The sequence below is a fragment of the Mustela putorius genome, unplaced genomic scaffold, assembly GCF_011764305.1.
Source record: "Mustela putorius furo isolate JIRA1106 unplaced genomic scaffold, ASM1176430v1.1 tig00000095_pilon_pilon_pilon, whole genome shotgun sequence".
In the NCBI taxonomy this organism is placed as follows: Eukaryota; Metazoa; Chordata; class Mammalia; order Carnivora; family Mustelidae; genus Mustela; species Mustela putorius.
Window position 1 is genome coordinate 14,159,855 of NW_025421280.1, and position 13,782 is coordinate 14,173,636.

General features: G+C 36.5%; 1 protein-coding gene across 7 annotated transcripts in view; it reads left to right on the forward strand.

The window, feature by feature from the left end:
• The window catches only part of CFAP20DC (CFAP20 domain containing), a 249,301-nt gene that overhangs the window by 109,759 nt on the left and 125,760 nt on the right, over nucleotides 1-13,782 (forward strand). The window contains exon 7 of one of the 7 annotated variants that reach the window (XM_045078325.1): nucleotides 2,027-2,129. The exons of the other annotated variants lie outside the window; for them this stretch is intronic. Within the exon in view, the coding sequence (XP_044934260.1) occupies nucleotides 2,027-2,040 (14 nt within the window). The 3' untranslated portion in view covers nucleotides 2,041-2,129. Of the gene's footprint in view, nucleotides 1-2,026; nucleotides 2,130-13,782 lie in introns of those variants that run through there. 7 annotated transcript variants of the gene reach the window in all.

A 13,782-nucleotide genomic window follows, 5' to 3' on the forward strand; every position in this document is an offset into this window, starting at 1 on the left:
ACTCTATTTGTTTCTGATCTAGATCACATGATGCAAGGGTAGCTAACAAAGCCGGTATCTGAGTCCTGGGACTCATTGTGTCGCAAAGTAACCAAATTCACAAGGGCGTTCAAAAGGTATCACCATTCAGAGTGCCTGGGTGACTCAGTGGGTTGAGCATCTGCCTTTGGCTCAGGGTGTAATCCAGGGGTTCTGGGATCGAGCCCTGAGTTGGGCTCCCTGCTCAGTGGGGAGCCTGCTTCTCCCTCTTTTTCTGCCTCTCCCTCTGCTCACACACTCCCTCTCTCATGAGTAAATAAAATCTTTAAAAAAAAAAAAATGTCACCATTCAAAAAGCTCTGCCATTGTCTGGTGTATACTATTTCATTATTCTGTACATTTCATGAAGTCATATGAGAGACATTACATGTATAAATTTTCTGATGATCATATTAGAAAAATGAGTTATTCCTAGAAAGACAGGAAAATACACATTTACTATTTATTGTGTGATTAATAAATATACTCTGCAGATAACTGAACCATCTAGAATTTATAAGATGACACAAATTCTCCTGCTAAGATAGTCTTAAACAACTGAAAGTATTGAGAGAATACTGATGCTTCCTTTTGATTTTTGTCTGGGATTATTTTTAACAAAATCAATTTTTCTAGAAGCCCAGGAAACAGGGCAGCACATAAGACGGCAAAGGTGATTTCTTAGAAGTTTGTATAAAGTAGACTTCGGACTTATGCTCTGTCTGGATGAGCGTCTGAGAAATCCTTGTGTAGTTCACTCTGTGGAACAGGACACTGTGCCTATAAATTTCATTTGATAATAAAACACAGCAGTGCATTAACAGCTCCCCAGAGAGATCACAAGTCAGGAAGTGCAGCCACTCATCTTATGTACCATTTAAATGCTATACAAGAAAGTGAAAGCCTTCATTAAAAAAAATATATCACCCAACTAATAAGAAACCTCAAAATTTGTAGAAATATATGTGCATTCTAGAATTAGCAGATGAGAGGAGGTGAATCATAACCTGATTAGTATTTTTAAATAAATGTAAGGGAAAAAGTAAATCAAAATATGGCATATTAAATGCAAGTTTTTATCTCTGATCCTTCCTGAAGCCCCACTAAAATTACAAGAATTAAAATGGTAATAAACCCACCAGGAAGAAGAGGAAAGTGTGGTCCTAAATTTTGTAAGATCGAGGAGTGATAACTAACTTAGAAGAGCAGAGAAAGCTGAAACTATTGGGTTTACAGAGAGGTTTGTCAATGAGAGTCATAATATAGAACCTCAGAGGAACTCCAGAATTGACAGCCCTAGGTACTACCAAAGGCAAGGGGGTGTGGCTAAAGACAAGGAGATTAGTTAAAATTCTATATGGGTTGCTATAGAATCCCAGATCCCCCTTCCAACTACAAATAAGCAGAAAACAGGATATTTATTCTTTGGAGAAACTGGACCAGAGAACTTCTCAACTCAGATACATTGCATATGTGGTAGATAGACACTGAAACTAACAAGAAGAAAGAAAGAAATAAGGAATAGATCTATGTTTTTTTCGGTTAAGAAAATGCACTGCATCTATAAAATAGGAGTAGTTTGTTCTTGCTGTATTTCAGTAAGCATTTTGTTAGAGTTTACTATATTATAAGCTTTTTATATAATTTAGAAACATTTACAGATCATAGGTGTGCAGCTTTAGGAATTAACACAAAGTGAACACATTTCTGTAACCAGCACCCAGATCAAGAAATAGAACTTTACAAACATCTCAGAAACCCTACTTAAAATCTCCTCCTAATCATGACCATCTCTCTTCTTCCCAGATATAACACTCTCCTGACTTCTAACACTACAAGTTAATTTTACCTATTTTTGAAGTTTATTTAAATAAAATCATATAGTACATATTCTTTCATATATACATTCTTTAACAAAACCTTGGGTTTGTAAGAGTCATCTATATTGCTTATTTAATTACTATACAGTATGCCATTGTGTGAACTCACCACAGTTTGTCTATTGTAGGCAACTATGAATAGTACTGCTGGACTCAGTCTACATTTCTCTTGGAGCATGTAGGTAGGCTTTCTTTGGATATTTATCAAGGAGCTGAATGAACACATATTTCAGCATTCTTAATTTCAGTTATTATATTTTTTGATGCTAGAATTTCCATTAGATTCTTTCTTACAGTTTCCATTCTTCAGCTGAAATTCTCTATCTCACTATCGAATTTTTCAAATAGGTTAATCAAAGTTATTTCAAAAGCCTTGGCTCACAATTCCACTATGTGTCTCAATTCCAATATCTGTTTTTATTTTCTGTTTTTCTCTTATCCTTGTATCCTGATATGTCTAATAAGTTTGAATGAATACTGGACATTTCGACTCAGAAACTATACACTATTTTGAGACTCTGTATTGTATTTTCTTGTTCCGGGGACTTAAAATTTTAAAAAAAAATTAAAAAGAAGCCCAAAAGACTGAAAACAGGATCAAAATGTTAAGAATATTAGAAGTTAGTCCAAGTGGACCACCAGCAGAGTAATAAGATTCTAAGATGAGAGACTAGAGAAAACAGGAAGGATGACATGTAGGAAGATTTCCCAAAATTAAAGGCCAAGTGTTTTCACATTGACAGAGCTCATCAAAAACAAAAAATGAAAAAGAAAAAGAAAGAAAGGAAAATAAGAGCCACCGTTGTATAATTTAAGAATAAGAGGGAAAAAGAGAAAAGATTATTTAAGCTTCAAGAATTTTTTAAAAATTCAAGTTGCGTGCAAAGGAGTAGGAATGAGAATAATGATGTCTGACTTCACACCACATTAGATGGCACAAGACCTTAAAACTATACCTTCAAAAGTCTAAAGAAAAATGATTTCCAATGTAGAATTCTGTACCCATCCAATTATTTTTCTTTTCCAAATATTTATTTAAATTCTAGTTAGTTAACATATAGCATAATATTGGTTTCATGAGTAGAATTTAGTGATTCACCCCTTACATAGAACACCCAGTGCTCATCATAACAAGTGCATTCCTTAATATGCATCACCCCATTAGCCCATCCCTCTCCCACTTCTTTCCATCAACCTCAGTTCGTTCTCTATCATTAGGAGTCTCTTAATGGTTTGTCTCCTCCTCTCTCTTTCTCTCTTTTTCTTTTCCCTTCCCACATGTTCATCTGTTTTTTCCCTAAATTACATATATGAGTGAAATCATATGGTATTTTTCTTTCTCTGACTGACTTTTTGACTTATTTCACTTAGCATGATACACTCTAGCCTCCTTCACATCACTGCAAATGGCAAGATTTCATTCTTTTTGATGGCTCTTCATGACTACAGTAATATAGTCATAGTTTGGTTATTGTTAATAATGCTGTTATAAACATTGGGGTGCATGAACCCCTTCTATATTTTGGTGTCCTTTGGGTAACTACCTCAATGTGCAATTGCTGAATTGTAGGGTGGTTCTATTTTTAACTTTTTGAGGAACCACCATACCATTTTCCAGAGTGGCTGCACCAGCTTGTATTCCCACCAGCAGTGTAAGAGGGTTCCCCTTTCTCTGCATCCTCACCAACATCTGTTGTTTCCTGTGTTGTTAATTTTATCTATTCTGACAGGTGTGAGGTGATATCTCATTATGGTTTTGATTTATATTTCCATGATAATGAGTGATATTGAGCATTGTTTCATGGGTCTGTTAGCCATCTGGATGTCTTCTTTGAAAAATGTTTATTCATGTCTTCTGCCCTTTCTTAATGGGGTTATTTGGGTTTGGGGTGTTGAGTTTGATAAGTTCTTTACAGACTTTGGATACTAACTCTTTATCAGATAGTCATTTGCAGATACGTTTTTCCATTCCATAGGATGCCTTTTAGACTGTTGATTTCCTTCATTCTGCAGAAGATTATTATCTTGATGTAGTCCCAATAGTTCATTTTTATTTTGTTTCCTTTGCCTCTGGCAACATGTCTAGTTAGAAGTTGTTATGGCTGACGTGACAGAGGTTGCTGCCTGTGTTCTCCTCAAGGATTTTGAAGGGATTTTCCTGTTTCACATTTAGGTCTTTCATCCATTTTGAATTTATTTTTGTGTGTGGTGTAAGAAAGTGGTTCAATTTCATTCTTCTGCATGCTGCTGTCCAGTTTTCCCAACACCATTTGTTGAAGAGACAGTCTTTTTTCCATCAGACATTCTTTCCTGCTTTGTTGAAGATTACCATATAGTTTTGGACCCATTTCTGGGCTCTTTATTCTGTTCCATTAATCTATGAGTCTGTTTTTGTGTCAGTGCCATACTGTCTTGATGACTACAGTAATATAGTTTGAAGTCCAGAATTGTGAGGCTCCTGCGTTGCTTTTATTTTTCAGGATTGCTTGGGCTAATCAGGTCTTTTGTGGTTCAATATTTTTTCCAAAATACAAGTCAGAGATAATACCTAAAGCACAAGTTCAGAAATGTCAATTTAAGGCTGCAATTATATATTAAACACAGAAGTACGTACCAGAAGATTTAGAAGCTATTGCTGAAAGGCTTGAGACTAGGCCATGTGTGAGCAGTTAGGGAATAATGCCTTTTTCTCGTAATTGTAGTGCCATTTGTATTTTTGAACAATATACATATATTTTGTTTTATAATTAATTTTTTAATAGTGAATGGAATAATCTAAAAAATTCCAAGAACAAATATTGGCATGATTTCTTTTAGGTTTTCAAAAGGCCTGGAAAAAAGGCTAATGAATGTGGCAACTCAGATTGCCTAAAATGTTCTGAATAGACTTGGGGAAGCATGGTGTGGTTCTGGGTGCTGTGGAATATAACCCTCTATTCCTCATTTAGCTTCCAGGACTTAACCTTGCACAAGTGCTCACCCCATCTCTATATGCTTCAATTTCTATGTCAGTAAAATGAGGATAATTGTTCCCTGGTTAAGTAAAATACTATTACATTCCCACTAAAAGCATAACATGTGTAAACTGAGTACATCTTGGAGAAGTTAAATTGATACTGTAGCAACTAAAGGCACAGATTAATGGTCTCTGAACATTATTTCCTCATTAGTTATTATAAGGTTGTTTTGAAGATCCACTAAAACAAATATATATATGAAAAGATATAAACTGTAATTCATTGTGTAGATGCTAACCATTTATCTAGCTCCTACAGTCAGGCACTGAGATGACACAGCCCCTGCTTCAAGGAGCTTGGAATCTCTCAGGGAAATTTATATGTACATATTGATTGTTATACCTGGAGGAAGCTTCCCTAATGGGCTTAACAAGCACTGGGAGGAGAATTTGAGGCACTTAACTCTAACTTGAAAGAGCCACTTGGAGAGGTACTTGGATTTCACAGACCTACCAAGTTATGAAAAACTTGACTAACATAAGGTTGCCAACTTTTAAATTCACCAAATCAGAGCATTAGAACAGACAAACAAGAAAAACTACAATTATTCTAATCACTTAATTAATTGGAAAGATTTAAACACTCACATATTAGGAAGGTATTAATTTCAAAATAAAGGCTGATATTTTCACCACAGACCAGTGAAAATGACTTAATGGTTCAGTATCTATCCATAGAGCAGTGTTAGGTGTGTACTCACATGAAGAAACAAATTTTCCAAACTATATCCTGAAGGATAAATAATAATTTCTCAACTAATGAAGTAATTTTCAGGTAATGAAAGTTGACAACAAGAAAGGAAAGCATTTCAGGAAAAGGAAGAGTGATATGTATAAAGACATGGCATTATGAGTAGATCTGATCCATTCAAGGAACAGGGAGTTCATTATGGCATATGGCAGAGGTGGAAGGAATGATTTAATATACTATTTTTTACTAGGTTGCATACTTTGACACAAAGAGCTAGAGCAGTTTTCCTGTCCTCAGAGTTCTCTGTGTAATTGTGAACACCAGAAAAGTAAACACTGCAAGAGTTCATTGTCAAGACAATTTGATAAAAGAGAACAAAGGATAACACAGCATGGGGCAAATTGAGTGTCCCTGGTCAAGGAAGTTGGCAGCAGAAATGATAACAATGATGGTGGTGCTAATAGAAACAGTAGGTGTTCTAACACTTTATATATATGAATTTAATGCTATACAAACTCTATAAAGTAGGTATTATTATCATCTCCATTTTATAGATAGGGAAGTTTAGGCACAGAGAAGTCAGATAATGTGCCAGTGTCACAAAATTGTTAAGTAGTAGAGGCAGGTTTTGAACCCTGACAGTAGGACTCGAGTTTTTACTCCTACTTACTATAGTGTACTGCCTTCCTTGGGAGAATGAAAAGGAGGGGAAATTTTAAAAAGAAAAGAGAGAGAGAGAAAAGACATCAAGGAATAAGAATGCCAAAAGATGGTGACTAGCTGTGTTAAGTGTGTCTGTATTCAATAAGTAATGGATGTCCCTTTGCCTTCCATACTGAAGATGGGAGTGGGGGGGGACATCTTCTGCAGAGACAGTTCTATTAGTCACGAGGTTGAGACTTTTATCATAGGAAACTCTTTTCCCTGTTTCTTACATTTCATTCTGAGGTTCAATTTAAAGATAGTGTATTAAAATGCTTGCTTAAACTCAGTACCTGTTTCCCTTAGTTTATTTAAGCTGCTACATTTCACCCTAGAACTCTTAAACTCACCCAAGCTAGGAAATGTTGCCTAATTCCATTGCTGTTCTCTGTTTACACAGTGGAATATAATAGAAAATGAATTATTGGGACCCTAAAACAAGAAATTAACCAGGTTTTCACTTGGCCAGAGGAATGGCTGATGCTGGACAAGTAGTAAAGCATGCTGATTCAATTGAATTTATGACTTATGGTTCCTGAGGGAACATGGGCTAGCACTTTTAGGCATTTGTATGACTGAATTATTGACTAACTCATATCATTCTGCGTCTAAAAAAATGAACAATATATGTACAGATGTTAGATAAGAGAAAAACAAGAGGAGAGCCAAGAGAAGAAACGAAAGAGCACAATTATCCACTAGGTAAGGATTTATGTTCTACTGGTGATGATTTTACAGGTCTCCTGACACCAGAGTTCATTGCTTTCTAAAATATCAGCACTTGGGCATATGTGTTCTGTGTTAAGGAATGCAAGAAGAGGAGAATAATTAAAAGTATGATTTCAGGGGGGCCTGGGTGGCTCAGTGGGTTGAGCCTCTGCCTTTGGCTCAGGTCATGATCCCAGGGGCCTGGGATCGAGTCCCGCATTGGGCTCTCTGCTCAGCAGGGAGCCTGCTTCTCCTCATCTCTCTCTCTGTCTGTCTCTCTGCCTATTTGTGATCTCTCTCTCTGTCAAATAAATAAATAAAATCTTTAAAAAAAAAAAAAAGTATGATTTCAGACTGAGAGTCCCTTTGAAGGCATAGGTTAAGTCTCCATATTTTTACCTCTAGCACATGACCTGGCACTGGTAATCTGTCATACATATATGAAGAATTGATGAAGTAAGAGTTGGCTAATTGTTTGTTCAATTATTCATTCAGTCATTCTCTCTATTCAGTAAGCCTTCTGAATGTCAAGCAATGTGAAGAAAATTATCCCTTCAAAAGCCACAGAAAAAACTAGAAATACTAATGTAGTGCCTTAATAGACTCATTGAGCAGGGACGGGCCATAGAGATAATGTAATCCAGTATCCTAATTATACAGAGAGGAAATAAGACCCATGGAAATCAAGGCATCTTGTGCTAAGGTCACAGGAGGTAGAACTCTAGGTCAGGCCTCTGACTGTTCCTTCCTCAGCAGTATACTTATTTACCTTCCTCAATAACTGGAACTCCTTAGTGTTTTTAATAATCAGCATTGTTGAGTGTTTTCCTGCCCCTCTCTCTCCAGGTCAGGTGATACACATCATATTCAGATCTCTTCAGTTTAAGGCTGCATTCCCACATTCCCACTCCTTCTTGCAGCAGAGTCGAACTCAGATTACCCTTGCCTAGAAAACCACCTCAGGGCAAGGAAAAAGGGGTAAGATCTCTGCATAGCAGAGGTTTCCAGCCAATAGTAGATCTCACAAAAATGGATTATGTATATCTATATATCAAAGACACAGATGTATATTGATAAACATATCAATTGTTTTTTATAAGTAGGCATTATCAATATTTATAATAGAACTTCATATCTTAAAAACTCTAAGGATAACAATTCCATTTATAATGTCATCCCAAATAATTAAATACCTAGAAATAAATTTAATCAAGGAAATGAAAAACTTCTTCACTGAAAACTATAAAACATTGTTAAAGGAAGTTAAAGAAGACCTAAGTGAATAGAAATAAATACACCCAACAGGTATGGATTGAAAGACTTGATATTGTTAAGATGTCGGTATGACCCAAAGAGATCTAGCGATTCAGTGCAATCTCTCAGTATTTCAATGGCCTTTTTTGCAGAAATGAAAAAGCTGATCCTCAAATTCATATGGAATTGCAAGGGGGCCAAAATATCCAAAAACAATTTGAAAAAGAAGAACAAAGTCGGAGGATTCACACTTCCCAATTTCAAAACTTAATTCAAGAGTTGCAGTAATCAAAACAGTCTGGTATAGTTAGAATGGACATATACACCAATGGAATAGAATTGAGTCCAGAAATGAATCTGTCTAATTTTGACAGGGAGACCAAGAACATTCAATGAGGAAAAAGGAGACTTCAACAAATGGTTCTGGGACAATTCGATATCCACACACAAAATAATGAGTATATAAAAACTAACTCAAATGGATCAGCGACCTAAATATAAGAACTAAATAAAACTCTTAGGAAAAAAATAGAGCTTAATCTTCATGACCTTAGGTTAACCCCAAAGCACAGCATCAAAATTTTAAAAATAAATAAATTGGACATTAAAATTTAATGCCTTTGTATATCAAAGGACACTTAAGAAATTGAAAAGACTACCTGCAGAATGGGAGAAAATATTTGCAAATCATATATTTTATAGAATAAATATTCTGATTCTACATATATATATATATAGAGAGAGAGAGAGGGTGTGTGTGTGTGTATGGATATATATATATATATATATATGGAATATTCTGATATCTTCCAGTATCTAGACTACGTAAAGGACTCTTTTAACTCGACAACAGAAAGAGACACAACCCAATAAAAAATGTCTGAAAGACTAAACTGCTGTAGATATATCTCTGAAAAAGATATACAAATAATTGATAAACATGAAAAACTGCTCAGCATTAGTTATTAGGGAAATGCAAATCAAAACCACAGTGAGATACCACTGCACGCTCACTAGGATGACTATAATTTTTTTTAATAGAAAACAAGTGTTGGTAAGGGTGTAGAGAAATTGGAATCCTTGTACATTGTTAATGGGAACGCAAAATGGTTCACCCACTATAGAAGACAGTTTGGCAGTTCCTGAAAATGTTAAACACATAATTACCATATGCATCTGCAGTGCCACTCCTTGGTATATACCCAAAAGAATGGAAAACAGATACATGTACATGTTTGTTCACTGCAGTGTTATTCACAATAACTAAAATGTGGAAACAGCCCAAATGTTCATCACCAGATGAATGGATAAACAAAACATGGTATGTGTTTAACACATAGTCACATATTGCATGATTCCATTTATATGAGATTTCGATAAATCCATAAAGAAAGAATGCAGGTTTGTTGTTGCCAGGGAGTGGGAGTTGGAGAGAATGGACAGAAGCTGGCTAATGGATAAGGAATTCTGCTTTGGAATGATGGAAGTGTTTTAGAGCTATATAGAGGTGGTGGTTGCAGAACACTCTGAATGTACTATGTACGGATGAATTGTTCATTTTAAAATGTTTAATTTTTACTGATACATTAATGTGAATTTCCCCTAAATAAAATATAAAAAAAAAAAAACTAAAGGCATGATTCATTTCAGGATAGCCAAGTGTTTGGTGTAGTTCAGACTTATTTACCCCTTTAAATATCAGCACCCTTTATTATAAAAAACACATGCTAAAGCACTGTGGTTTTGTCTCCCTTATAATGAAATAGTTGACATAAGTATTTGTCTGTTATTAATAATAAACAGTTACATAGTAATTCCTATGTACCAGGCCCTGTTCTTAGGCCCTTACAAACATTAACTTATTTAATCATCATAATAACCCTATACAGTATTATTTTCTAATCCATATTTTACAGATAAGATGACCCAGGGCACAGAGAGGTAATTTACCTTGCCAAGATCACACAGCTAATAAGTGATGTTTTGGTTTGTTTGGTTTTTTTATTTATTTGTTGTTCAGTTATAAGTGATTTTTTTATTAACATATAATGTATTATTTGCTTCAGGGGTACAGGTCTGTAAATCATCAGTCTTACACAATTCACAGCACTCACCATAGCACATGTTTTAATGCATAAAGAGCATTTGTATGTGTTAAAATTGGTGACTTAATTTTTTTTTTTTAAGATTAATTTCTTTGAGAGAGAACATGTGCCTTCCTGCAAGCAATGGGAGGGACAGAGAGGGAGAGAGAGAATGTCCAGTGAAATCCCTGCTGAGTACAGAGCCCGAAGCAGGACTTGATTTCACAACCCTCAGATCATGACCTAAGCCAAAATTGAGTGGGATGCTTACCCAGCTAAGCCCCCCAGACACCCAGTGACTTAATTTTTAAAGCTAGTTAAGATCTTCATCAGAGATCTACAACACCTACAGAATGGTTCACATTATGTGGCATTATAGACAAAGCCAAACAGGATTACAAAATCACTCAAAACATTCTAATATACTAACTCATACTGGGAACAAAGACAGAAAAAAAAAAAAAAAACCACCATGTGGTTGTGGTTCGATGCTACATGAGCAAATCTGTTAGTTCTCTCTTAGCCTTCTCCTTTTGTTTTGGCATTCTGAGCTGACCATTCCAGCCAACATTGTGTCCTTTCAGATTTGTTAGCAAAAGCACCTTAAATCAACTGTGTCATTTTCCAGTGTTAATCAAGCAGTCTGCTTGTTTCCATACACATCTCTTACAGAAAATAGAACTTGTCTGGAAGAACAATTCAGATAGGCCTTGGTCCCTTAGTATCTGATTACCACTTTGACTTGTTATTTGCCATCTGGGGAGAAAGATATGATATCCAAATAAAATGTGTGTGGAACACTTCTCAGGAAATAGCTGAGCAAAGAACAACCAAAGAAGAAAAGTGGAAAACTTGGCCGCTGCTTTTAATCTAGGTCAGCTCTTATTAAGGGGCCTTCATCTGGAGGTGGGCTCCAAGATGGCAAAGAAGTAGGAGACCTAAATTTCATCTGGTCCCAGGAATTCAGCTAGATAGTTACCAAACCATTCTGAACACCTATGAACTCCACGGGATAGCAGCAACTCCATGAACAGAAAAGCGACCACTTTCTGGAAGGTAGGACATGTGGAGAAGTGAATCAAAGGCAATATCTGGGAAAATAGACCGCAGGGGGTGGGGGGAAGAAGCCTCTGTCAGTCAGCTCCCAGCAAGTGGTAGAGCAACAGAGCACAAAATCAGAACTCTTGGAAGTCTGCTCGCCTGAGGGACATCACTCTGGTTGCTAAGCAGGGGATAGAACCTCACTGGGACAGTGTGGTCTCAGGACCCCTCAGGGTCACGAAAGACCTGGGGTTCCGGAGTGCTGCAGAGGTCCCATGTATCAGAGCAGAGAAACCGGCTGTGGAGATGGAGCTGAGGAGTGTGCTTTCAGCTCAGGGTTGCCCTAAACCTTGATCTGCAGCACAGTCAGACCTCCTGGAAGAGCAGAGGCCCAACAAGCAACAGATCCAGAGAGACCCCCTCACTTCCTCCCCTGGGAGGAGTGGCACAGGAGCACACTGCAGGAATCTACTGGGGTTGGAGAATCCAAATGGGTCTGTGAGCCAGAGATAGAAATGCCCACTCACAGGCTGGGTGAGAATGGAGTGTGGCTGGGTGATTGACTGCTTTTCTCTGAGGACTCACTCAGGAGTGGGACCCTGAGTTCATGGCCTCCTCCAGGGCTAGAGACCAAAATATACCCCAAATCTAGTACATGCTTTGTTCTATTCACCTCCCTGATCAAATTCTTTTTTTTTTTTTTAATTATCCTTCTTTCTTTTTTCAGCCAATTTCTTTATCACTTCCTTTTTAAAAACTTTTTAATTTTCATTTTTACAATCATATACTATCCTTACATTGTATTTACCCTTGTTTTTGCATATATATGTTTTTCTTTCCTTAAAATTTTGAGAGGCAGTTTCTTCTAACAGACCAAATTACACCCAAAAAAACGGAGCCAAAAGTCTGTGGCTCTGTTCTGTTTACCAGCCTGATCATATTCTTTTTTTTTTCCCTTTCTTCCCCCACCCCCCACCCTGGTTTTGGATCTCTTCTGATTTGTTTAATGTATATTTTATGGGGTTATTTTTACCCTTGTAGCATTTTGTTCTCTTGTTCATCTATTCCTCTACAGACAAAATTACAAAATGGAAAATCTCACCTAAAAAAAAAAAAAAAGAATAAGAGGCAATACTACAGACTGCCTGCCAGGGAGCTAATCAACATGGACATTAGTAAGTTGTCAGAACTATAGTTCAGAATGACAATTGTAAAGATGCTGACTGGGCTTGAAAAAAGCATGGAAGATACTAGAAAGTCCTTTTCTGGAGAAATAAAATCTAACCAAGTCAAAATAAAAAGGCTATTAATGAGGTGCAATAAGAAATGGAGGCTCTAAACACTAGGACAAATAAGGCAGAAGAGAGAATTGGTGATCTAAAAGACCAAATGATGAAGAATAAAGAAGCTGAGAGAAAGAGAGAGAAACAATTACTGGACCACAAGGTGAGAATTCAAGAGGTAAGTGATACCATAAAATGAAACAACACTAGAATAATTGAGATCCCAGAAGAAGGAGGAGAGGGGTAGAACGTATATTGGAGCAAATTATAGCAGAGAATTTCCACAATTTGGGGAAGGACACAGGCATCAAAATCCAGGAAGCATAGACAGCCCCCCCTTAAAATAAAAAATAGGTCAACATCCAACTATCTAATAGGAAAATGTACAAATCTCAGAGACAAAGAGAAAATCCCAAAAGCAGCTTGGGACAGAGGAGGTAGGTCTACAGTGTTAGAAGCATTATGTTGGCAACAGACCTATCTACAGAGACCTGGCAGTTTTCTCATTTACTTCAGAGCACTAAACAAAATTATGCAGCCAAGAATACTATATCCAGCTAGGCTGTCATTGAAAATAGAAGGAAAGATAAAAAGCTCCCAGGACAAACAAAAAGATTTGTGATCACCAAACCAGCCATACAAGAAATTTTGAAAGAGGTCCTCTAAGCAAAGAGAGAACATGAAAGTAACAGACCAGGAAGGAAGAGAGACAATATACAGTAACAGTCACCTTATAGGCAATACAATGGCACTAAATTAATATCTTTCAGTAGTTAACCTGAATGTAATGAGCTAATGTTCAAAAGAAACAGGGTATCAGAATGGATTTTTTAAAAAAGAGCCATTGATATTCTACCTACAATAAACTCATTTGAGACCCAAAGACCCATCCAGACTTAAAGTGAGTGGGTGGAAGACAATTTACCATGATAATGGACATCAAAAGAAAGCTGGGGTGGCAATCCTTATATCAGACAAATTAGATTTTAAGCCAAAGACTGTAATAAGAGATGAGGAAGGACACATTATTATGCTTAAAGGATCTATCCAACAAGAAGATCTAACAATTTAAAATATCTATGCCCCTAACATGGGAGCAGCCAAT